Below are 22,465 nucleotides of genomic sequence, written 5' to 3'. Positions count from 1 at the left end.
AATAGTCTTGTTATAATATTATAATACAGTACTATCTTTGCACAATGTGTCTTACTGTATGATTAGTTCTTTTCACAATGTGTCATGCAGTATGATTAGTTCTTTGCACAATATGTCATACAGTATGATTAGTTCTTTGCACAATATGTCATACAGTATCATTAGTTCTTTGCACAATATGTCATACAGTATGATTAGTTCTTTGCACAATGTGTTATGCAGTATGATAAGTTAGAAAGCAATTTGTACTTTAGGTTCTAGTATTTTGAAATTATTTTTGTTGTCAATTTTTAGATTTATAACTTTATTTGAATACAGAATGTTTTACTTTGATTTTATGATGTTTTTCCTATTATATTGTATATATCCCTCAGAGCTTTTGTTTATTTTTCTCTATTTACACAACTTAATCTCCATAATAAAAAGTTTTGTTAAACCTCATATTTTTCTATGGGTTTTCATTGTGTTTTCTTCTTAATGCTAATAGGCACATCATTGTTCCAACAGTTTGGTTGTTCTTTTTTTTTTTTTTTTTATAGCTTTACATGTTATTTATTTTAGGGTAAAGATGATTTAAGACAGGATGCAGTGATGCAACAGGTTTTCGGAGTTGTAAATCTTTTACTTAAAAATGATCTTAAATGTAAAAGAAGAAATCTGTCAGTGCGAACATACAAGGTTTGTTTGTTTTTTATGTTTTTTTTGTTGTTGTTTTTTTAAGTTACTTTACTTTATTAAAAGTTTTACTTTTTATAGGTTGTACCTTTGTCCCGCAAAAGTGGTGTAATGGAGTGGTGCGAAGGTACTATTCCTCTTGGTGAATATCTTCTTTGTGGTCGAAATGGCAATGCTGGTGCACATAAAAGATACTACCCAAATGATTGGTCATATTTAGATTGTCGAACAAAGCTAGTAGTAAGCTAAATTTTTTTTATTTACAGATGTACTGAGAGAAACAAACCTTTTTAGTTTTATTTACAGATGTATTGAAAGAAACAAACTTTTTTAGCTTTATTTACAGATGTACTGAGAGAAACAAACTTTTTTAGTTTTATTTACAGATGTACTGAGAGAAACAAACTTTTTTAGCTTTATTTACAGATGTACTGAGAGAAGCAAACTCTTTTAGTTTTATTTACAGATGTACTGAGAGAAACAAACTTTTTTAGTTTTATTTACAGATGTACTGAGAGAAACAAACTTTTTTAGCTTTATTTACAGATGTACTGAGAGAAACAAACTCTTTTAGTTTTATTTACAGATGTACTGAGAGAAACAAACTCTTTTAGTTTTATTTACAGATGTACTGAGAGAAACAAACTTTTTTAGCTTTATTTACAGATGTACTGAGAGAAACAAACTCTTTTAGTTTTATTTACAGATGTACTGAGAGAAACAAACTTTTTTAGTTTTATTTACAGATGTACTGAGAGAAACAAACTCTTTTAGTTTTATTTACAGATGTACTGAGAGAAACAAACTTTTTTAGTTTTATTTACAGATGTACTGAGAGAAACAAACTTTTGTAGTTTTATTTACAGATGTACTGAGAGAAACAAACTCTTTTAGTTTTATTTACAGATGTACTGAGAGAAACAAACTTTTTTAGTTTTATTTACAGATGTACTGAGAGAAACAAACTCTTTTAGTTTTATTTACAGATGTATTGAAAGAAACAAACTTTTTTAGTTTTATTTACAGATGTACTGAGAGAAACAAACTTTTTTAGTTTTATTTACAGATGTACTGAGAGAAACAAACTCTTTTAGTTTTATTTACAGATGTACTGAGAGAAACAAACTCTTTTAGTTTTACTTACAGATGTACTGAGAGAAACAAACTCTTTTAGTTTTATTTACAGATGTATTGAAAGAAACAAACTCTTTTAGTTTTATTTACAGATGTACTGAGAGAAACAAACTTTTTTAGTTTTATTTACAGATGTACTGAGAGAAACAAACTCTTTTAGTTTTATTTACAGATGTACTGAGAGAAACAAACTCTTTTAGTTTTATTTACAGATGTATTGAAAGAAACAAATTTTTTTGGTTTTATTTACAGATGTACTGAGAGAAACAAACTTTTGTAGTTTTATTTACAGATGTACTGAGAGAAACAAACTTTTGTAGTTTTATTTACAGATGTACTGAGAGAAACAAACTTTTGTAGTTTTATTTACAGATGTACTGAGAGAAACAAACTTTTTTAGCTTTATTTACAGATGTACTGAGAGAAACAAACACTTTTAGTTTTATTTACAGATGTACTGAGAGAAACAAACTTTTTTAGTTTTATTTACAGATGTACTGAGAGAAACAAACTTTTTTAGTTTTATTTACAGATGTACTGAGAGAAACAAACTCTTTTAGCTTTATTTTAAGCTTATTATTATTTTTTTAAGTAAAGTAATTTTTTATGAGAACTTTTTCAATAACTCATTTTTCATTAACAGGAAGCAACTGTTCACGATGGCAAAAACTCTAAACTTAATGTGTTTTTAGTGAGAATTTTAAATTTTTTTATTATGAATATAAATTTTATATTTTCTTATTATGACTATAAATATATTAATACTCAAAATAAGACTCATATAATTCAAACAAAATGAATGAGACAAAATGAGACAACTTACACTTTTCAAGTTAAAAGTTTGACCATAATGTGTTTTGTTTTTATTGTTTGTTTACTTTTAGAAAATTCTGCAACACTTTCATCCTGTTTTTCGACATTTTTTTACTGAAAATTTTAAAGATCCTGCAGTTTGGTTTGAAAGAAGAATGAGTTATACAAAAAGTGTTGCTGTGTGTTCTATAGGTAAATAAATAAATAGCCATTTCTTTTTAGCTTCAATACTCATTTCTTTCCACTTTCATTCATATCAAGCATTAAAAAGAGGAGTCCTGTATGAATTATTTGCTAATATATATCACTATATAATCTTCAGTTTTAATCCTGAAGTTAATAAAAGTTTACAGGTTTCAGTTATCCATTATATTAAAATGATTAAAACTTATGAGTTGTTAACAAAACCTTAGGTAACCTAGGTAACAAGTTAAAAGCTAGACAGAGACAAGAATGAAATAAGTTTTTAACCATCTCCATAACCACGAGGTTACAAAAGTTTAGTTCTTTACAGCTTCTTTTCAAGTATTACAAAAATTTAGTTTTATACTTTTTTTTAGAACTTTTAGTTCTAAAAGTGGATAGTACTTTTCATAGATTATGAGTTTTATTAAATACTATGGAAAACTCTTTCATAGGTGTTAACTATGATAAAAAGCTCATAGGAAATTGGAGGAGCTACAGAAGGATAGGAGTACAGAACCTTATGGAGTACAAAAGGCTTTTGTAAAAATAAAACTAGATATGAATAAAAAAAATTTTCTAGTTAGACTCCAATACCAATCTTTTGGAGGGAGCACTGAAATTTGTGATCACTCAAATGATATATAATACTGTTGTTAAGTAATAATCCTATTTTAGTGGCCATAGTTTTATTTTTAACAAATGCACTCCCAACAAGTCTGCAAGCAACCATTAATTAAGTTGGGTGTTAACAAAAAGCAAAGAAAAAAGTTAAAGGTCAAGAAATGATAACAAGAGATGATAACTGGCTTGAGCAGCAAATATATAATTTTTTTTTTTTTTTTTTTTTTGAAGAAAAAAGAAAGTGATGCAACCTTACGACAATCTTGGGAAATAAGTATTTATTGTCAGAGAGTATGTTGTTAGATCTCAAGTTAAGATGTTAGAAGTTTATTGTCGGAGAGTATGTTGTTAGATCTCAAGTTTAGGTATTAACTGTCCTAATATATTATGCATACCTTATTAAGTTTTAAAGCGCAGAATTAAACAAAAAATTTTCAGAAAAAAAAGAAATATTAAAAAATAATGAAAAAAATTTGTTATCCTTTATTTCTAGATAATGCCTACCTAAACTCTCAGTTGAATTATGTACTGAAACCTTGTAGATAGCTATTTCAGTATGGCATCATCAACATATATTGGGCAGGCAGTATTAATGCATGAAGGTCAAAAATAATTTTTTAATTCTTTTTCTGAAAAATATAAAAGTAAAAAATTTGTTAAATAAAAAAAACAACAGAAAATCTGACGTTTCAGAGAAAAAATTATTGTGTAAATGTAATCAGTAAAGAGAGAGGGAGTAAAATATGTTTTTTTTATAAATGTAACTTTAGTTTCACTGCACTAGACTCCATGTGTTTGAAAACATTCAAAAACAAAATATGTTATGCGGCATTTCTTACATATTGTTAATAAACTTTAAGTTCTTTATTTGCAAATTTTTGAGTAGCTTTTGTTTTTATTATTATCAATAAATGGAGGCATAATTAATACATTTCATTTCAAAAGCAATAGTTATATAATATAATTGATATATATATGAGCATATGCTGTGCAACATTTGTGCAATTTATGTTGCAAGCTAGAACCGCAATGGTACAAAATAATAAAGGCACAGGTATAAATAATCTTCCATATATGATTGAGATATGAGTGCATGTTAGTCCAGTAATGATGCAAGTTATGCTGCAAAGTAGCACTGTTAGGGCTCAATTTTTACTGTTTTCACTGCACAGACAAAACTTATTGCATGCTAGTGCAATATTGGTACAAATTATGTTGCAAACTAGAACTGCAATAGTACAAGTTAATTCAAAATAAATTCTATTTTTTATTTAGTATTGCTACAATTCTTTTCTTTATTTTTTTTATTTTTTTTATAATATATAAATTCATCTTGATGATCTATTTATTTTTAGTTGGTTACATTGTTGGTTTGGGTGATCGACATTGTCAAAACATTCTTATTGATTGCAATACTGCAGAAATTGTGCATATAGATTTAGGTAATATTTGTTAGTTGTTTTTTTTAAGTGTCAGTCTATTTTTTTTACTACAGTTAATTCCTGGTAAGTCTATCACCGGTTAACTCAAACTTTTGATATCTCAAACTATTTCATTTTATCCCTTGAAATCGTCTTACCATTTTTTATTAAAATTCTTCACTTAAGTCAAACCTCGGATAACTCAAACTTTGTTAAGTTGAACCATTTTTGCATACCCATTCAGCAAATTTCTTTGGATAACCTTTTTTATGTTTAATTATTGACATAATTGTTTAATTATTGACATAATTAAACATTTTTTTTTTTAAAAGTTATTCCACATAAAACAAAAATAACTGTAGCCTAATATTTTATTTTTTCGTTGTATTTAGATCTGAATAGAATAGATTATTATCAGACTTAAAATAATGCTATAATAAAACTGTTAAAAGATAAATCATGATAAAACCATTAAGAAAGCAATTACTACATAGTTCAATGAATTTCTAAATAATAGGCCTTTCTAAATAAAAGACCTTTTAGACACAATTTTATTACCAAATAATAAGGAAGTCATTGTATCGCTAAACTTTTTCGTATGTTATCTTTTGACTGTACTGCGTGAATACAATCTGTTACTTCTTTCATTAGTATAATAGTGTATATACTTTAGCATTAAATAAAGGAAAATCACCTTATCTCAAACTAATATCTCATATTAGCCAAAGTTCGACAAAAATTTGCTTTAATCAAACTATTTTTCTTGGTCCCTTGGGGGTTTGAGTTATTAGGAATTAACTGTATTAAATGCTGACCCTTTTATGTTTTTTGTTTGAATGATTTTTTTAATTATTTTTTCATGCCTTTGTAAAACATTTTTTATTATATATATTTTTTAATATAAATTAAATTGAAAAGATTTATCTGCAGGTCAATTTTGGTAACATTGTATGTAATAAAAAGTATATAACTGGGGTAAAACAGGGGTATTTAATAAAATGGGGTTTTGCAAACACACCCATTTCAAAGCCACAAAAATTGTAAGTGATTGAGTTTGAAGTAACACAATACAACATTATCTTGAACTCTAATTTTTTCACGAGTCATTATTGCTACAAGGTAAATACAGTTTTCACATTTCTTTTATCAAATCATCTTACAGCTTAAGAAATAGTTACCTGATAATTAAAGCTTTGAACTAAAGCTTTTATTGTATCTAAATAATATTTTATTGTTGACATATAGGACCTTTAAATTAACAATAAAACCAACCTTGTTTTGATAATAATGCATTTTTTTACACACTACAATAGGGTAAAATGGGGTAGTTTCAGTGAGCAAAATGGTGTTCTTCCCGATTTATAATTCTTTTAAATCATGAAATCATCAATTTAAAAACTTTCCTGAATTATCAGATTTAGGGATGAAATCTATATATAGGACAATTTCTAAATCAAATAATATCGCTTCAACCTAGGTCTTGCAAAACTAATTAATTTATAAATCAGTTTTGCAGTGATTCAAAGTCAGATATGAATTTAAATCACTACATAAATACTTTGCAGGTTAACTGGACCATTACCTTTATATTTACCATATATTGGATTTACCGCAACAAATTTACATTTTTTCATTTTGATAATAAATTATAATAAGAGTTATAAATAAATATATGAAATTAAACTGCAGATTAACTTTTATGTTTATTTATTAAAATGGTGCTTAACTGAACTTATACCGCACAAATTCTAGAAATTACTTTTGATCAGAACTTAGGTCATTGATCACATTCTGTTCTGGAATAACTAAACAAGTTAAAACAGGTTCGAATTTAGCAATTGGTTTTGTGCTGCAGCTTTTCCAATTTTACCATAAATTGCTGTTGGAGTGTTTGTACTGCCATCTAACTGTTCTATAGTATGATGCAAAGGTAGCAAAGCTTACTTCATTGTTATGAAGTGCACCACCAATTTTATGAGTTGTTCTGTCTAAGTTTTTGTTCAAGACTGGCACAAAACCTGGTTTTATACCTAGTGTTGACATTTGTTTTGTTGAAAATAATACCCAACAAAGACTCAACACTGTTGTAATGTGTAAACACTAACTACTAGACTACCTTTATCATCTATCACAACCATTAAAAGATTAAAATTTGGTCCTTTGACTATATTTAACACTTTTTATTTTGAAAATTTATAAGTAAAACGGAAGTTTTTAAGAGGAACAGTTAAACTTCAATAGCTGAATTTTATTAAAACGTAATAAATAAATATCAACTTAATACTACAAAAGTTTACCAAACACACTCTAAATCAAATTTAACCAGTTTTCTTAAACAAAATGTTGAAAATTTATTGATTCAATATTTTTTGAATCTGATGATAATTCAGAAAATATTGAATCAATAAAATCCTTATATATTAAAGCATATAAATATATATATATATATATATATATATATATATATATATATATATATATATATATATATATATATATATATATATATATATATATATATATATATACAGTCCCTGGCCAAGTTATTAGACGCACTTAAGTTTTTTAGGAATTTATCGCATTATACCAGTTTAGATGCAGTACATTCACATTTAAAGATGGATCTGATGGATTTTTATGTAGGAAATTTATCATACAATTCGTGTTTGTATGTATTTTCCATATATAGTATTACAGTGTGAGTCAATTAGTACATTAACGCATACAAGACGAAAGCTGCTCCAGTTACGTTCGCTGTGGCTTCAGTTGCGGACGTGTTTATCTGTTTAAGTGTTTGTTTATTTAGCACTTTTACAGTACATATTACGCATTTAACTGTTTATTTCGTGTGCAACGTTTATAAATAATAATAAGTTTGAACACTTTAAGCATGGGTAAAAAAGCTGATCTTACACCATGCAAAAAAGCTGAAATAAAGGCCCTTGTGAATGCTAAAGTACTTTCAAATCGCGAAATATCACGAAGATTGGAGATATCTGAAGCTAGTATACGACGCATAAAACAAAAAATTGAGTCAGGGGGAGAATTGATCCCAAAACGAAAGAAAAAGTGCGGCAGAAAGCCTATTTTCACTCCAAGGGCAGAAAGATCTTTAAAGAAAATTTGCCTTAAAAACAGATTTGCTACCACAAAACTGATAATATCGCAACTCCAAGGTGGTAATGTGAATGCTTCTGAACACACTGTTCGAAGAAAATTAATAGATTTTAAGGCCTGCCGCCCTGTCAAGAAGCCCAAGTTAACACCTGCAATAAAAGCAAAGGATCTGACGTGGGCCAAACAGTTTCGTGATAAAGATCTGGACTTCTGGAGATCGGTAAGTTGTTACAATTTCTTTACAATTTCTTCACAAATAATGCATTTAACCTTTTTCTATGATGACAGAAGACCAGCACAAATGTTTAGTGTTTTTTTTTGACTGGTCTGCTTCAGTGATGAAAGCACATTTGCAATTTTGCAGAACAAAGCTCAGTTTGTGCGTTGTCACTGAGAAAAATTTCATCCTGACTGTGTTGTTCAGACTGTGAAGCACTCTACAAAAGTGATGATTTGGTCAGTCATTAGCAGCAAAGGCACTGGATGTCTGTACGTGGTAAATGGTATGATGAAGCAAGTCCAATACAAAAATGTCTTGCAAAATCAGTTGATTCCGCAGCTCCAAGAATGGTTTCTAAATGGGGAATCATTCACTTTTATGCAAAATGGAGCTCCCTGCCATACAGCTTGATCTGTCAAAACTTTTTTGGCAGAGCAAAATATTCCTCTGTTGGATTGGCCGGGTAATAGTCCGGATCTGAACCGCATAGTAAATGTTTGGGAGTTGATGAAAAGAGAAGTGGCTAAAGATGTCATTACAAACAAATCTCAACTTATAGAAAGAATAATTTACGTCTAGAATCATCATCCTTAAATGCAGGAGACAGTACAGTCCTGCATTTACAGCATGCCGCTCAGAATTAAAGCTCTTTTAGCGGCTAAAGGTGACTCAACAAAATATTGACATTTAAGTATATTTATGTCTGTTTTCTTTAAATAGTCAATAAATACATATTGTTCTTTCATAATAATGTTTTATTTATAATATAATATAGATAATCAAATGGATAAGCAAAAAACATATATTGCACCTAGTAAAAGCACAATTCCTGTATGGTATCACAAGATAATTTCCATTTTTCATAAAATCATAAAATTTTCTAGTGCGTCTAATAATTTGGCCAGAGACTGTATATATATATATATATATATATATATATATATATATATATATATATATATATATATATATATATATATATATATATATATATATATATATATATATATATATATATATATATATATATATATATTAGGGTTATATATATTAGGGTTATGATATTTTTGCAACCTCATATAGCCATGGTTTTTGAGCCCTAAAAATATATTTTAGGGCTCAAAAAATGAGGCCATTAAATGTTTATAACTCCTTCATTTTTTGAACATTTCATAATTTTAGAAAAAAATTAATAAACCTTATGTTAGCCTCTGAAAAGAATGACTTAAAAAAAACCCGACATAAGAATAACTATAAAATACCTGATATAAATATTTAATGTATTTTTTTTTTTTCAAGAATATAATTACTATATGATTAATTTTAAAGTGAACACCAATTATTTTAACATTTTATTATATATTTTTTAACATTTTCAAAATTCTTAAGTAAATTAAAATAAAGTTTAATTTTTATTACAAAAATTTTTTTTTACATTATTTAGGCATTGCTTTTGAACAAGGAAGACTCCTTCCAACACCTGAAAGGGTACCATTTCGTCTTACGCGTGACATTGTAGATGGAATGGGAATAATAGGAATTGAAGGTGTATTTCGACGTTGTTGCGAAGAGACACTTTTATTGATGAGAGAATCTCGAGACGCCATTATAACCATCATTGAAGTATTTTTTGTTGTTGTTCTTGTTGAATTGATTTAAATTTTGCACATGAAATTATGCTTTTAATTGGCGCTTTAGGTTCTTCTTTATGATCCGTTATCAACATGGACTGTCACAACTAGTAAGGCAGTTCAGATACAAGCTAAATGTAGTGATTTGCTTGAAGCAGAAGATGGCAGAACTGTTTTTGATAATGATAATAGAGGCAAAGCAAGCGATATTGAAAAAAATAAAATGGCTGAGCGAGTCTTGCTTCGTTTAAAACAAAAGTTATCTGGCATGGAGGGAGGTGGTTTTCTAAGTATTCAAGGACATGTAAATTATTTGATTCAGGAAGCTCAAAGTACTGAAAATCTATGCAAGCTATTTCCTGGTTGGCAACCGTGGCTGTAATGAAATTTAGGACTTGGATTGCATCTATATAAAAGTTGAAGTAACTCAAACAATTTTTACTTAAAAATTATGGCAATTAATATTCTCAAATATATTTTTTATTGCTGACGCAATTTCATCTTTTATATACTTTTTTATTTTATTTTTTATATTTATTACTATCTTTGCTTCTAAATATTTGAAAATGTTTTTGAATGCTTTTAAATGTTTCTAAATGTTGTTTTTATTTTATTTTAAAAAATTTTAATGATACTTTAGGTGTATTAATAAAGTAACTAAGTTGTTACTTTATCTAATACACTTGTTATTATTGTTTATCTAATACACTTGTTATTATAATGATAAAATACAAAATAAGTTGTTATTAAAATAAGTTATAATTAAATAAGTTATAATTGGACTGTTATTTATTGTTATTTAAATATTACTTCAAAATGTTATTTACTCAACTAGCAAAGTTTTTATTTTTAAAATCTTTTGTACCAATAGATGGAATTATAATTGCTTAAAAATAACAGCTTTTTGTAATTATAATCGAAAAATGCTTGATTTGTTTACAAATATTCAATCAGCTAAAGATCCTCATGATGGAATTCTTATTGTTGGAGATGGCAATTTTTCTTTTTCAATGGACATGGCATGTTTTACATCTTCTATCAAAATACATGCAACATCTTTAGATTCAAAAGAGACAATTTTTGCAGACGAGTGCGCTTCTACTAATGTGAAGTTTTTATACAGTCAGCCGAATGTTGTGGTCAAGCACAATGTGGATGCTACAAACCTTTCACAATATTTCCCAAATCATAAGTTTGCCTTGATTATATTTAATTTTCCACATGTAGGAGGAAAGTCTAACATTAAAAAATGCCGTCTACTTTTAGAAAAGTTTTTTGCAAGCTCTGTTACCCAACTTTGTGATCAAGGTAAAGTTTTAGTTTCTCTTTGTAAGGGACAAGGCGGAACTCCAAGAGATATTTCACGCGGAGCCTATGGAAACTCCTGGAAGGTTTCGACACAAGCAGCAAAAGCAGGTTGTTGTTTTTTTATTACTTTTTTTGTAGTTGGTTGAATTATTTTCGTATAACTCTTATTTTATGTTTGCATAACTAAATAAAAGACAAAATATCTAATATATGTTCATATAGATATACACATACAGATAGATTATGCTTAAGTTCCATATTGGAGGATAAAATGAAGCAAGTAAATGGAATTAGGTCCTGATGTCTCGCTGCATTGTAAAATTTTCTAGGTTAAGGCTAGCAGTAATTAACTCTAGCTTTTAAATACCTCCAGTGTTTGGGTTCTTGGTTGATTAAAGGCTAGAGATGGTGTCTTAGTAATAATACTCACCTTAGGCAGATGTTAACTGCCTCTAGCTATCGTGTTGTAGAAGTTCTTCAAGGCAAAGACTTTAGGGGTAAAGCAAAAAATTTTATTGACCAGCCTTCCGCACTTTTTTTAAGTAATAGGCTGTCATAAATATAAACGTGTGTTACACTATTTCCTGCCTTGAATGATCTTCCTGACTCTACTCATGGGTTTTTCCTTGTGCCATCTTGATAGTATATGCAACTTTTTCTAAACAGCACTAAAACTCAGTTTAATGGTTCTAAGACTGGCTGGTAGTAAAGTTTCCTAAACTCTGATGTAGCTCTCAGTGAGATTCCATATCACTGAGAGTAAAATATCAGAGTATTAACATTTTGCGCATGTGTCTCTGTTAGTGCTTTTGGTGTGCATTGTCAAGGCCACATAAGGTGGTCTATGTTAACATTTTAGGTTGATTAAATGAAGTAACTGCATAAATATGATTTGGCTAACGGGTGATGCGGAAGTTATCGGACAAAATAAAAACGTCAATAACTTATTTATAAATTAAAAAAACAAACTAATATTATACTTTTTTTAAATAAAGCATTTATCTTTTAATAAAAATATATTATTTTTTATATGAAAAAACACCACCATCTGCAATTAATCTCAATCTTGCTCTGACGCCTTTCATATGTGACTGTAAAAAGTTTAAATCAATTTCTTGTAGTTTTAGTTTAATGCGATCAATCAAAACTTGCTCTGTTGAAGCTTGCCAATCTCCCTCGTAAACCTTCTGTGCCAAATGTCCCCAAAAATTTTCAATTGGTCGTGCTTGAGGCACATTGGATTGGATTCTTTATCAACGTAATAGACATATTAGTCCATCCAATTTAGAGAATCTTTAGAATAATGAGAACTTGCTAAATCTGGCCAAAATAAATAGTTAAAGTCTCCATGATACTTGTGAATAAATGGAAGAAGTCGTTTTTCTAAACATTCATTAATATAGATTGATGAATTGATCGCTACAGCCTTGGAAGTGCGAAACAATGGCTCGGACATACCATGGTCAGATATGGCTATCCACATTAATAATTTTTTTGGAAATTTCCCTTTTCCTATAAAACGAACACTTTCTGGACATGTCTTTTTGTTGTTTGTGTAGTATCCAGAATTTCTAGGCATGTTGTCCCCTGCAAAACAAAAGTATTTTTCGTCATTGATGACTAGAAGCGATTTTGTGTTATAGAGTTGGTTAACTTGTTTCCTGCTTCTTTTCTTTGCCTTTATTTGTTGTTCTATAGTGTATTTTTGGAGTCTTTTCACGTTTTCTATATTTAATATTCATTTTTTTTATTTGACGACCAATTGTCGATTGATTTACACCGAATTTAATACCTATTTTTCTCTGACTGACCCCTTTTCGATTGTTGACAAGTCTCGTTAATTCGGCTTTCTTTTCTCTAGTCCAGGATGTCGGACGACCAGGGTGCTTTCTATCAAAAAACGATTGAACAGTTTCAAGTCTTTTTAGGTTATCATATATATTGTACTTCGAGCAAATCCTTCCTTTTCAAAATGATTTACGATTTTTTTCTTTTTTATATTAGGTTTATTTACAAAAAACATTTTTAGTCGCTTTCGAAAAGATTCTCGTTCAGCTGCATTTAACCTCATTTTAAATAATTGTGTTTCAAATAATAAAGTTTATATTTTATAGAACGTTTATGCCTACGCATAAAACCACAAAAACTAATTATTATGCTCAAATAATGAAATTAGGATTTGTCCGATAACTTCCGCATCACCCGTTAAACAAATGTGTGGAACTTCTGACGTTATTTCTAAATAAAATTAAAAATTAGATAATAATGGTCGTTTTTTCTTATCATTCATTTTATAATTACCATGAGGCTCTTTAAAATAAGTCTGATAAATCTTTGTTTAATACAAATGAAAAATTTGTAATGCACTAATAACTTATTATTCTTAGTTGGCGCACATTTAAACAAGAATCATACAAGAAAAATACACGTTTTCTATACGATATAATAAAACTGCCTATACTTTATTGTATAATATATATCTTAGATTTTTAAATGATTTTTTGATTAATTGATTGAATTTTATATATATATATATATATATATATATATATATATATATATATAATTTTTTTTTTTTTTTTTTTGAAGATGATTGTTCTTGCTTGATTTGTTTTTGATTCTTATTTGCATCAATCGACCTTTTAAGGCTGACAACAGAGTAATTCCACGTCAAAACAACCTTTTTTTTTTTTAAATGCAATTCTATGTCCTTGGATTTTTTTATATTTTTACCATAGTTAGTACATTATAAAATAAGATAAATCCCAAAATTTCAAGGTCTAACTCCCAACGGTTCGTGAGTAATGGTTGTTTTAAATTTGGCTACTATTATTGTTTTGGTCATTTTCCGCTATTTTTAAATTTACATTTCTCCTTATAAAACTAAGTCTATAAACATTTGAGTTCTAAAAATAAGTGACTTAGTTAATTTCTAGGTGAGGAATTTGAATATATAAATAAAAAACTCATTTTATAATTAAAAAGTACCTATACATCAATTATAAATGTTAAAATAATGGACACTTGCCCCAGTAAAAATTTTAGGTGTACAGTAAATTTTTTAAGTTTAAAATTTCAAATTAGATCATTGTATGTTTGAAGAACATTGTGTGAAAAAATCATTTCTGCCAAATAGATAGTTTAAAAATTAAATGAAAAATATTACAAAAAAAGCAAAAATATCATATTTCGCTTATCGTAGTTTTCAAAATAAATAAAAATGATGCATACTTAAATTGATATACAATTTTTTATAATATGTCCATTAGAAATTATTGATTTACAAATATATACTTATTATTTTGTTAAAATCTTTTTTTGAAAGTTCATATTTGTCTGATATTATTTTTGGTGCACTTATTAATGTTGTTACATTAATAAGTGCACCAAAATGTTATTGGTGATTGGCATCCAACAATAATCATTCCTTTTCGGCCAGAAAAACTGTTCAGATGGACCATGTGGATGCATAAACTTTATTTTTATATCATTACATTCTTCGTCTTTTTCTTCCACTACTGCAATTCACCAAAACGAGTCATATGTACATGCGTAATATTTGTATTTCTGCATTAGCTCAAAATTTATTAAACTTAAATTTTGGTAACTTGACTTTTTAGTTATATTAATAGATTTTGGATTTATATTGTTACTAGTTTTTTTAAATAACATAGATGCTTTCGAAACTGGTATGCAATGGTGAAATCCTCGACTTCCTGGTATTGTTTTTGAAAATTTGAAGGATGTGGAGGACAGTAAAAAAGTTTGAAAATTTTTATACTGTCCTCCACATCCATCAGAAAAGTAATACAATTTGAAAATTAAAGAAGGGTTTCTTTGATATAATTACATAAAATATATTTGAAATCAAATTACCTTTCTTTTTTTTTTATGCACTTTATAAACATTACAACAATTGCCATTTTTCTTTTCAAATCTTTTTCCAAAGTAGTGAAAATGGTGGTTACAAATGCTGAATAGTTCTTCACAAGCACGCAACTCAGATCTCCATAAAATGTTTTGACGAGTATCAGTGTCTAGGTCATGTAGTAAAAAAATCTCTTTATTTCTAGAATATGAGGTTTTATGGCATTCTGACTTCAAAACTTTACCAATATCACATGAAATCATTTTGATAATGAATTAAAAAATATTATACTTGCAAATTTAAAAATGCACAAGTATTAATTACATTATTTATGTAGAACTAATTGCAACATTTAAATTAGATGAATACGTCTGAATTCAGCAATTAAACTTTGATAATTGGAAAAGACAAGGAACCAAGGAACAAAAAGGAAACAAAAAATACATTAAAAAAACTTTCATAACTTAAGAACCACTTAGATTTAGATTTAGGTAGAAATTATCATTTTTTCCTAAAGTACTTTGGCGAAAATTGAAAAAAAAAATCAGAGAATTTAGGGTTGTATGGCCTGGTTGTTTTGAAATGGAATTGCTCTTAGGAAAAGAAATAAAAATTGCACGTTTAATTCAGGAGCGGATCCACGATTTTTTGGTGTTTGAGTTAAATAACTTCCAGGTAAGTTCTATATTCCAAACCTTTGAATGTTCATACTTATGTCATTTAAGATGTTTTGCAAAAATTTGCGCTGCAAAGAACTTGGGAACAAAAATACCCTAAAAATTAGAAATCTAAAACGTGGGGGAAATTAATTTTTTGAAATATGAATTCTAATATCCTAAACTAGGTAGAAATTTCTTTAAGGTAATAAAATTTCATTGAAAAATAATGATTTGTTTAGAAATCATACCTAATTAAACAACCCCCCTCGTTTTGAGGGGGTTGTAAACTTTACATGGTTATACCTTCTGAATGCCAAATAATTTTTTGACAAAATTTTAAAAATATGTACAATTTTTAGTCTTATTAAAGTAAGTAATTTTTCTGTTTGGAAAAATCAATTCCCTTCACGTTTGGGCAGATGATTTCTACTTTTTAGGGTATTTTTGTTCCCAGGCTAAATGACATAAGTATGAACATTCAAAGGTTTGGAGTATAGAACTTAGCTGGAAGTTATTTAACTCAAACACCAAAAAATCGTGGTCCGCCCCTACAATTATATATACATTTTTAGTACAAAAGTAAAATATTTACAAAACTATGTATTTGGCATAAATGATTTTTTCACACAATGTTCTTCAAACATACAATGACCTAATTTGAAATTTTAGGCTTAAAAAATTTACCGCACACCTAAAAATTTTACAGTGGCAGGTGTCCATTATTTTACCATTTATAATTGATATTTAGGTACTTTTTAATTATAAAATGAGTTTTTTATTTATATATTTAAATTCCTCACCTTGAGATTAACTAAGTCACTTATTTTTAGAATTCACACGTTTGAAGGCTTGGTTTTATAAAGAGAAATGTAAAATTAAAAATGGCGGAAAATGACCAAATCAATAATAGTAGCTAAATTAAAACAACCATTACTCATGAACCGTTAGGAGTTAGACCTTGAAATTTTGGGATTTATCTTATTTCATAATGTACTATGGTAAAAACATAAAAAAAATCCAAAGACATAGGGTTACATGGCCTGGTTGTTTTGACATGGAATTACTCAACACGATTTTTAAATTAGGGAGAGAAGACAATAACGAACTATCGTTTATAAAGTATTATACGCGTAAAACCTAAGAGGTATAATTTAGTCTATTATAATATAGTTTATTATACCACTTTGGTAAAACATACATTATAAGTGAAAAAAACATACATTATAAGCAGAAACGCAATTTTTTTTCTCATACCCGAGTGTCTTCATTCTCACTTGATATTTATTATAATTGTTTTTATATTTAACATTTAAAGTTTTTGTAACGGATAATCTTTAAAAAAAGTTGATAAAGATTAAACATTTCTTTTAAGGGTTGGTATTATTAAATGTAGAACCTTTTGATACTAGCAGTCTGACTAATTACCGTCAAGCTGGTTACCGAAGCTCTATTAAAAATGGTTTTTTAACCAATAGTGCTCTATTGCATACGTTTGTTCGAAGAAGTTTTGTGAATCTTACGTAGGTTAAAGTCTTTTTTTAATTTATTATTATTATTTTTTTAATTTTATTCTATGTTACTTAGATTCTTTAGAGAAATTCAATTAAAAGACGAATCTTGGAACATATTTATTGAGAAAATGAAAGAACTTTGTTCAAAATCAATTGAAAAACAACTAAGTCTTTATAATATCGAAGTATTGTTTTCATCCGACCTGAATAAGTTAAATTGTAAATGCATTAAACAAATCATACGTCGTTTAAATACCAAAATTAGTCCGATATCGGCCAGTATTTCTTTTGATTTAAAGTATACCATTCATTTGACTAAATGTGAATTAAGCAGCAAAACCTTGAAAGAAGCTTTGTTGGTTCATTTTAGAGAAAAATTGTTTTCTAAATTTTTTGTTGATAGTAAAGAAAATTCGTGTTTTTTGCACGCCTCGTGTGTTTGCAAATCTTATCATTATAATAAAACAAATACAAGTTGTAATGTTGATTTTGTGCCAGATTTTGTTGATGAAATTCCTGTGTCGTTTTGGACATCTTTACCTGAGATAACTGTTTCTTTTAATAATGATACCGAAGATTTAGAAGAAAGTATATCATACAAAAAAATTACAGCTCCAGACTATGAAATGACAGAAGTAGAAAAGGTCTTTTTAAAAAAGGACCACACTTGTTTTGATAATGTCGTTACTTGTTTTTATATTAACGGATTTTGTGTGGCTAATTTAATAGATAACGGCGAAACCTTAGACTTGCAGCTGCGCATACTTGAAATATTTCTGGCATGCTACGAAATAAAGAGTTTAAAATATCTTTGGAGTGATGACGATTTCTTTAAGCAACAATTATTACTGCACATGGTAACAGTTTTTATTTTAATATGTTTTTTTTTTATTTTTTTTTATTTTTTTTTGCGTGTGGTGAATCATATCGATTTTTTATAAAAATAAATTTTATTATATTAATTTAAAACTGTTTTGTATTTTTGTTATTATTTTTGCTGTTATTATTATATTATTATTATTGTTATTACTATTACTATAATTATTAGTTATTGATATCTAATAATATTCATGGTAACTTTTGAAGAATGAGCGTTAATATTTTTCATGGTCATTTTCATAATTAAGAATACAGATAGCGAGTTGCAAATCTTAACTACACCGTCGTTGTTGAGGGGATCAATTCTGTACCCCTTATGCTATCGTCACGATTTATGCCTTTGGCTTGATAACCAACATAGCGAAGAAGAACTTTTGTCAACGATACTTACGAATGCACACGATTGTCTTTACGGAATAGTTTTACTGAAGCTATTAAATTACAAAGAAAGTAATTTGGTTAGTTATTGTTATCGGATGATTTATTCTCGATTAGATGGACCACTGACTCATTTGGATAGCGTAATAATTCAAAATAATGTAAGGCTCCGTTTGTTGGAAGCAGGATTTAAACTCAGATAAGTTTTAATAAGGAAATTTATTGCCTAACTTGTGTGTGCGCGCTCGAGTGTCTGTTCGTGTGTGTTATAAATTAAAATTAAAATAGATATGATGTTTGTGAGGAAAAATTTCTAACTGAATATAAAAAAGTTATTATTGCTGTTATAGTAAAAATTATAATTATTTATTATTTACATTTTTTATATTTTGCTGAAAGTTTGTCTGTTATCTTCTATGTTCATAGGAATGTCATAGGCTCTTGCTAAGTTCGATAGTTGATCGTCTGCCTGTTTGTTCAAATGCATTCTTCCGATATTACCTTCTAAAAGTTTTCCATTGTCTGTTTTTTCTTTTGTATTTGGACTGGTTGATGCTCGACCCATTTGTAAAATTAATTCGTTTTTGGTGATATCGGAAGGGTATTTGTCTAATATACATTCTATAGCATGCACTGGGTCACCATTGCATTCTGACAGTATATTTTTGAGTAATGGAGATGAGTGCTGGGGAAATAATCGCAACAACATGTTGATTGGTGATTTTCTAATTTCTTTTTCGGGAGAACTCTCGTTATTACTTTTTATATCGTGTTTTTCTTCGTTTAAGTTTTTATCTTCCAAAATATAATCTACAGAATGCGGATGATTGGGTATATGGTGCATCCAACTACTTTTGTGGCAGCGATCGTCTGGGTAAATTTTTCCGTTGTAATACTTAAGCGAACATGGTTGCCGGCGATAAGGAGATATTCTCCCCAAATACCCAGGTGTCATTCGATCTAATAATTCTAAATTTTAAAAAGTAATTTAATCTGATAAGTCTGTTAAAAACTTTAAAAAAAAAACTTAAAAAAAAATTAGAATAATTTGTTGTTCGAAAAAAATTTATTCAAAACTTACCTTTGGGTCTATATGTTGAAAAACTTTGAAACGGTGTATCTCTTTTTAAACTTGCCGATTTACCAAAATATCTCATTGGTATTGGTACATAACTTTGCGTGTGCATATAAGGTGGGGTTCCTAAAGGTCAAATAATTAATATCAGTAATTAAATATAATTTATTTAAAATTTGTAAAAGTTAATTTAATTGAGTTTAAATCTTACCTTGGCTATGGTGATCTCTTGGATATTCGTGACCTTGATAAGTTTCACTTTTGTACGACGTTTTGCGTTCGTTGAATTGAAGATCGGTTAACGACACGTTATCGTCACTCTCTGATTCTAAAAATAAATGTTATTTTAAAATAAAAATAAAATACTTTTTTATTTTAAAGCTTTTCACAAAATTTTGATTGCAACCATTTTTTACATAATTCTGTTTTGTAAAATTATGAATTTCATTGTTAAACAATAAAATAACAAAGTGTGGACTAAACAACATGCATAACTCTAAGAAACAATTGTTTGCACCATATTATTTCCTATCAACGGAATTTATTTTTCTAGGGCTCGCATGTGTGGAAGACAAAGCATTTTTAAATAAAGTTTGCAAGATTTCTATTTAATCAGAACTTTTTATCAATCTAAACATTGAAGTAACAATAGTTTTTTTCTGCCTTACTCCGTCTGTTTGATGCGATTATAGATACTTTATATTTGCATGCACCTTGCTTACAATTGTTTTTTTATTTGCGGTACAAAAGCTGCAATATGAAAAGTGTGTTTCACTTTCGCCATATGGATAAAAATTATCTAAATGCATTTTTCGGTCAACTTATGTTTCACTTTTCTTTTCTTTTTTAAAGATATGTTAGGATACAAAGAGAAAAAGTTTTTTTTTTTCCCGTTAACATTTTTTGCGTTTATCTAATAAGACACTAAAATATGACCAAAAAATTTTAAAACATCTACTCAAGCAAAATTAAAAAATTTGAATTTTTTGAATTTTTCTTGAATAAAAATAGTTGTTATAAAAAACAAATAAATAATATACGAACCTCCATTGTAATCATTTTCCGATATATTTGGCCTTGCTACCGGAAATATATCTCCCCGTGGAAGTGGAGTCAATCTCTGTTTTGAATCTTGCATCTGTTGTCTTCTCAGAGCGACTTGTGCTGCTAACACTCTTTGTCTTTCTACGATTAGCAGACATTTTGGACACACGCAATCTCTCCAACGGCAGTAGCCTTTGTGTCCTTTCAAAGAAGAATCGAATCCATGATTACGACATCTTGCGCATTTTGGGGACCTTTTTTTCTCATCTCTTAATGAACTGATCATTTTATAATATTAGTGTAAATACACTCTTGCGTTCGCTATACAAGCATACACTAATTAAGCTTTTGTGGTTTCGAGTTTATAAATGTTTTTTTTTTTGTCACGTGATTAAATCAATGTTTTCAATTTCTTTTTGAAAGATTTGTAATAACATTCAAACACATTTTTAATACGAAACTCAAACAATAGGTTCTTTACATTTTGTAAACGTTTTTCCGACTTTTTTTATGTGACCTAATAGTTCATTTTTGTGTTAAGTAAATTTCATTTTTTTTAAAAACTGACACGTTTCTCAGTGGTTGTTGTTGTTGTTGTTTTTGCTTAAATAAATTGCAAAATATTAAAAAAATATATTTAAATTAAAAAAAAATAATAATCTGAGAATATTTGTTTGAATATTTCAATATACACTGATATTTATTCCTTTGAAAATAACCTTTGTAAAAACTGAGAATAGAACAAAAGGCTTTAGCCGTATTGATGAGGCGAGCACTTCTTAGTTTATGATCCCAAAATAGCGACACCTGGAAAATTGCCCGTTTTGCAAAAACTCAAACAAGTTATAGTTGCTTTGAGTCATAGATGATATTCTTAATCGCTCTGCGTGAGTCAAGTGGCCTTAAAACATAAAAGTGTGTCGTCCCGAATTTCTGTGCTAAGAAACATGTTTTAATTTTTTTTTTTTTTTTTATTTTTTTTTTTATGAGATCTGGTTTATAACAAAAGATGGTTTTAAGCTTAAGAAAGTACAAAATCAAACGCAATTGCTCAAAATTTACATGAACGCATAAATTTGTGCGTTCTCTATTAACTTGTGTATTGTTTTTTGTTTTTTTTACTTATAATTAAAAGATTTTTTAATTTATAATTACAAGTTTTTTTATAATTACAAATTTTTTTATAATTACAAGTTAATTTACTTGAGTATATTATTACTCTAATTACTGGTTTTAGCCAAAAAAAAAAAAAAAGTTGTAAAGAAGTAATGGACATAACAAAGCATAAAATCTTTTTCCTTGGCAAACATACATGCATACATATATACATACATGCATGCATTTAAACATACATACATACATACATACATACATACATACATACATACATACATACATACATACATAAATACATGCATGCATACATACATACATACATACATCCATACATACATACATACATACATACATACATACATACATACATACATACATACATACATACATACATACACACATGGATATATTATATACGTTTTGCGAATAGTGTAGGCTCAAAGTTGACATTTGACATTACAATCTTTTTAAAATTGTAATAATAAAAGTTATTTTTATAACTTATTTTAAATAAGTTGAAATATGAGACACTTTTTGTTAAATTTTTATTTTATTTCTTAAATATGCTTTATTTTTTATTTATTAATATTCTTCTTCCTTAAACCAAGTAGCAAATAAAAAGTTTACTTTCAAGTTATTTATTTTTTAATGTTTAATTTGAATGATATATGTATATCTAGTTAATATAGTTTTGCTTTTTTTAAATAGCTTTTTATTTACATTTTAATTAAAAACGAAGTTTTACTTATCAATATTAATTGTGCGCGGTGAAAAAATCTATTGCGAAGATGAATCGAACTTTTAGCGTA

The 22,465-nt window shown here is 27.9% G+C and overlaps 3 protein-coding genes across 5 annotated transcripts in view; 2 read left to right on the top strand and 1 right to left on the bottom strand.

Annotated features, from left to right (window-relative positions):
* The window catches only part of LOC100201385 (serine-protein kinase ATM), a 131,654-nt gene extending 121,346 nt beyond the window's left edge, over window positions 1-10,308 (top strand). For all 3 annotated transcript variants that reach the window (XM_065813277.1, XM_065813275.1, XM_065813276.1), the window contains exons 59-65: window positions 562-678; window positions 757-915; window positions 2,453-2,500; window positions 2,694-2,814; window positions 4,785-4,871; window positions 9,632-9,810; window positions 9,886-10,308. In XM_065813277.1, coding sequence (XP_065669349.1) covers window positions 562-678; window positions 757-915; window positions 2,453-2,500; window positions 2,694-2,814; window positions 4,785-4,871; window positions 9,632-9,810; window positions 9,886-10,200 — 1,026 coding nt within the window. In that variant the 3' untranslated portion in view covers window positions 10,201-10,308. The remainder of the gene's footprint in view (window positions 1-561; window positions 679-756; window positions 916-2,452; window positions 2,501-2,693; window positions 2,815-4,784; window positions 4,872-9,631; window positions 9,811-9,885) is intronic.
* Window positions 10,309-10,690: 382 nt separating this feature from the next.
* LOC100215444 (ferredoxin-fold anticodon-binding domain-containing protein 1) lies at window positions 10,691-21,304 on the top strand. Its single transcript, XM_065813278.1, has 4 exons — window positions 10,691-11,234; window positions 17,026-17,173; window positions 17,247-18,021; window positions 18,292-21,304. Exons 1-4 carry the CDS (start codon window positions 10,742-10,744, stop codon window positions 18,622-18,624), a joined length of 1,749 nt encoding a protein of 582 aa, XP_065669350.1. The 5' UTR covers window positions 10,691-10,741; the 3' UTR covers window positions 18,625-21,304.
* LOC100211851 (doublesex- and mab-3-related transcription factor A1) lies at window positions 18,740-20,826 on the bottom strand. Its single transcript, XM_065813279.1, has 4 exons — window positions 20,541-20,826; window positions 19,708-19,824; window positions 19,503-19,622; window positions 18,740-19,390 (listed from the first exon to the last, which is right to left on the bottom strand). The coding sequence occupies exons 1-4, from the start codon at window positions 20,824-20,826 to the stop codon at window positions 18,804-18,806; spliced, it is 1,110 nt and encodes a 369-aa protein (XP_065669351.1). The 3' UTR covers window positions 18,740-18,803.
* Window positions 21,305-22,465: the final 1,161 nt, after the last annotated feature.

Source organism: Hydra vulgaris, chromosome 12, assembly GCF_038396675.1.
Source record: "Hydra vulgaris chromosome 12, alternate assembly HydraT2T_AEP".
In the NCBI taxonomy this organism is placed as follows: domain Eukaryota; kingdom Metazoa; phylum Cnidaria; class Hydrozoa; order Anthoathecata; family Hydridae; genus Hydra; species Hydra vulgaris.
The sequence above is the reverse complement of the archived record's forward strand: the minus strand, read 5'-3'. Positions and strand labels throughout refer to the sequence as shown.

What these genes read in the sequence shown, in the direction of transcription:
- LOC100215444 (XM_065813278.1), top strand. Translation starts at nt 10,742, where the DNA reads ATGCTTGATTTGTTTACAAATATTCAATCAGCTAAAGATCCTCATGAT. An exon ending in AGAAGTTTTGTGAATCTTAC is followed by an intron (nt 17,174 to 17,246) that starts GTAGGTTAAAGT and finishes TAGATTCTTTAG; the next exon opens with AGAAATTCAATTAAAAGACG. An exon ending in AACAATTATTACTGCACATG is followed by an intron (nt 18,022 to 18,291) that starts GTAACAGTTTTT and finishes TTCATAATTAAG; the next exon opens with AATACAGATAGCGAGTTGCA.
- LOC100211851 (XM_065813279.1), bottom strand. Translation starts at nt 20,826, where the DNA reads ATGATCAGTTCATTAAGAGATGAGAAAAAAAGGTCCCCAAAATGCGCA. An exon ending in GGAAAATGATTACAATGGAG is followed by an intron (nt 19,825 to 20,540) that starts GTTCGTATATTA and finishes ATTTATTTTTAG; the next exon opens with AATCAGAGAGTGACGATAAC. An exon ending in AAGAGATCACCATAGCCAAG is followed by an intron (nt 19,623 to 19,707) that starts GTAAGATTTAAA and finishes TTTGACCTTTAG; the next exon opens with GAACCCCACCTTATATGCAC.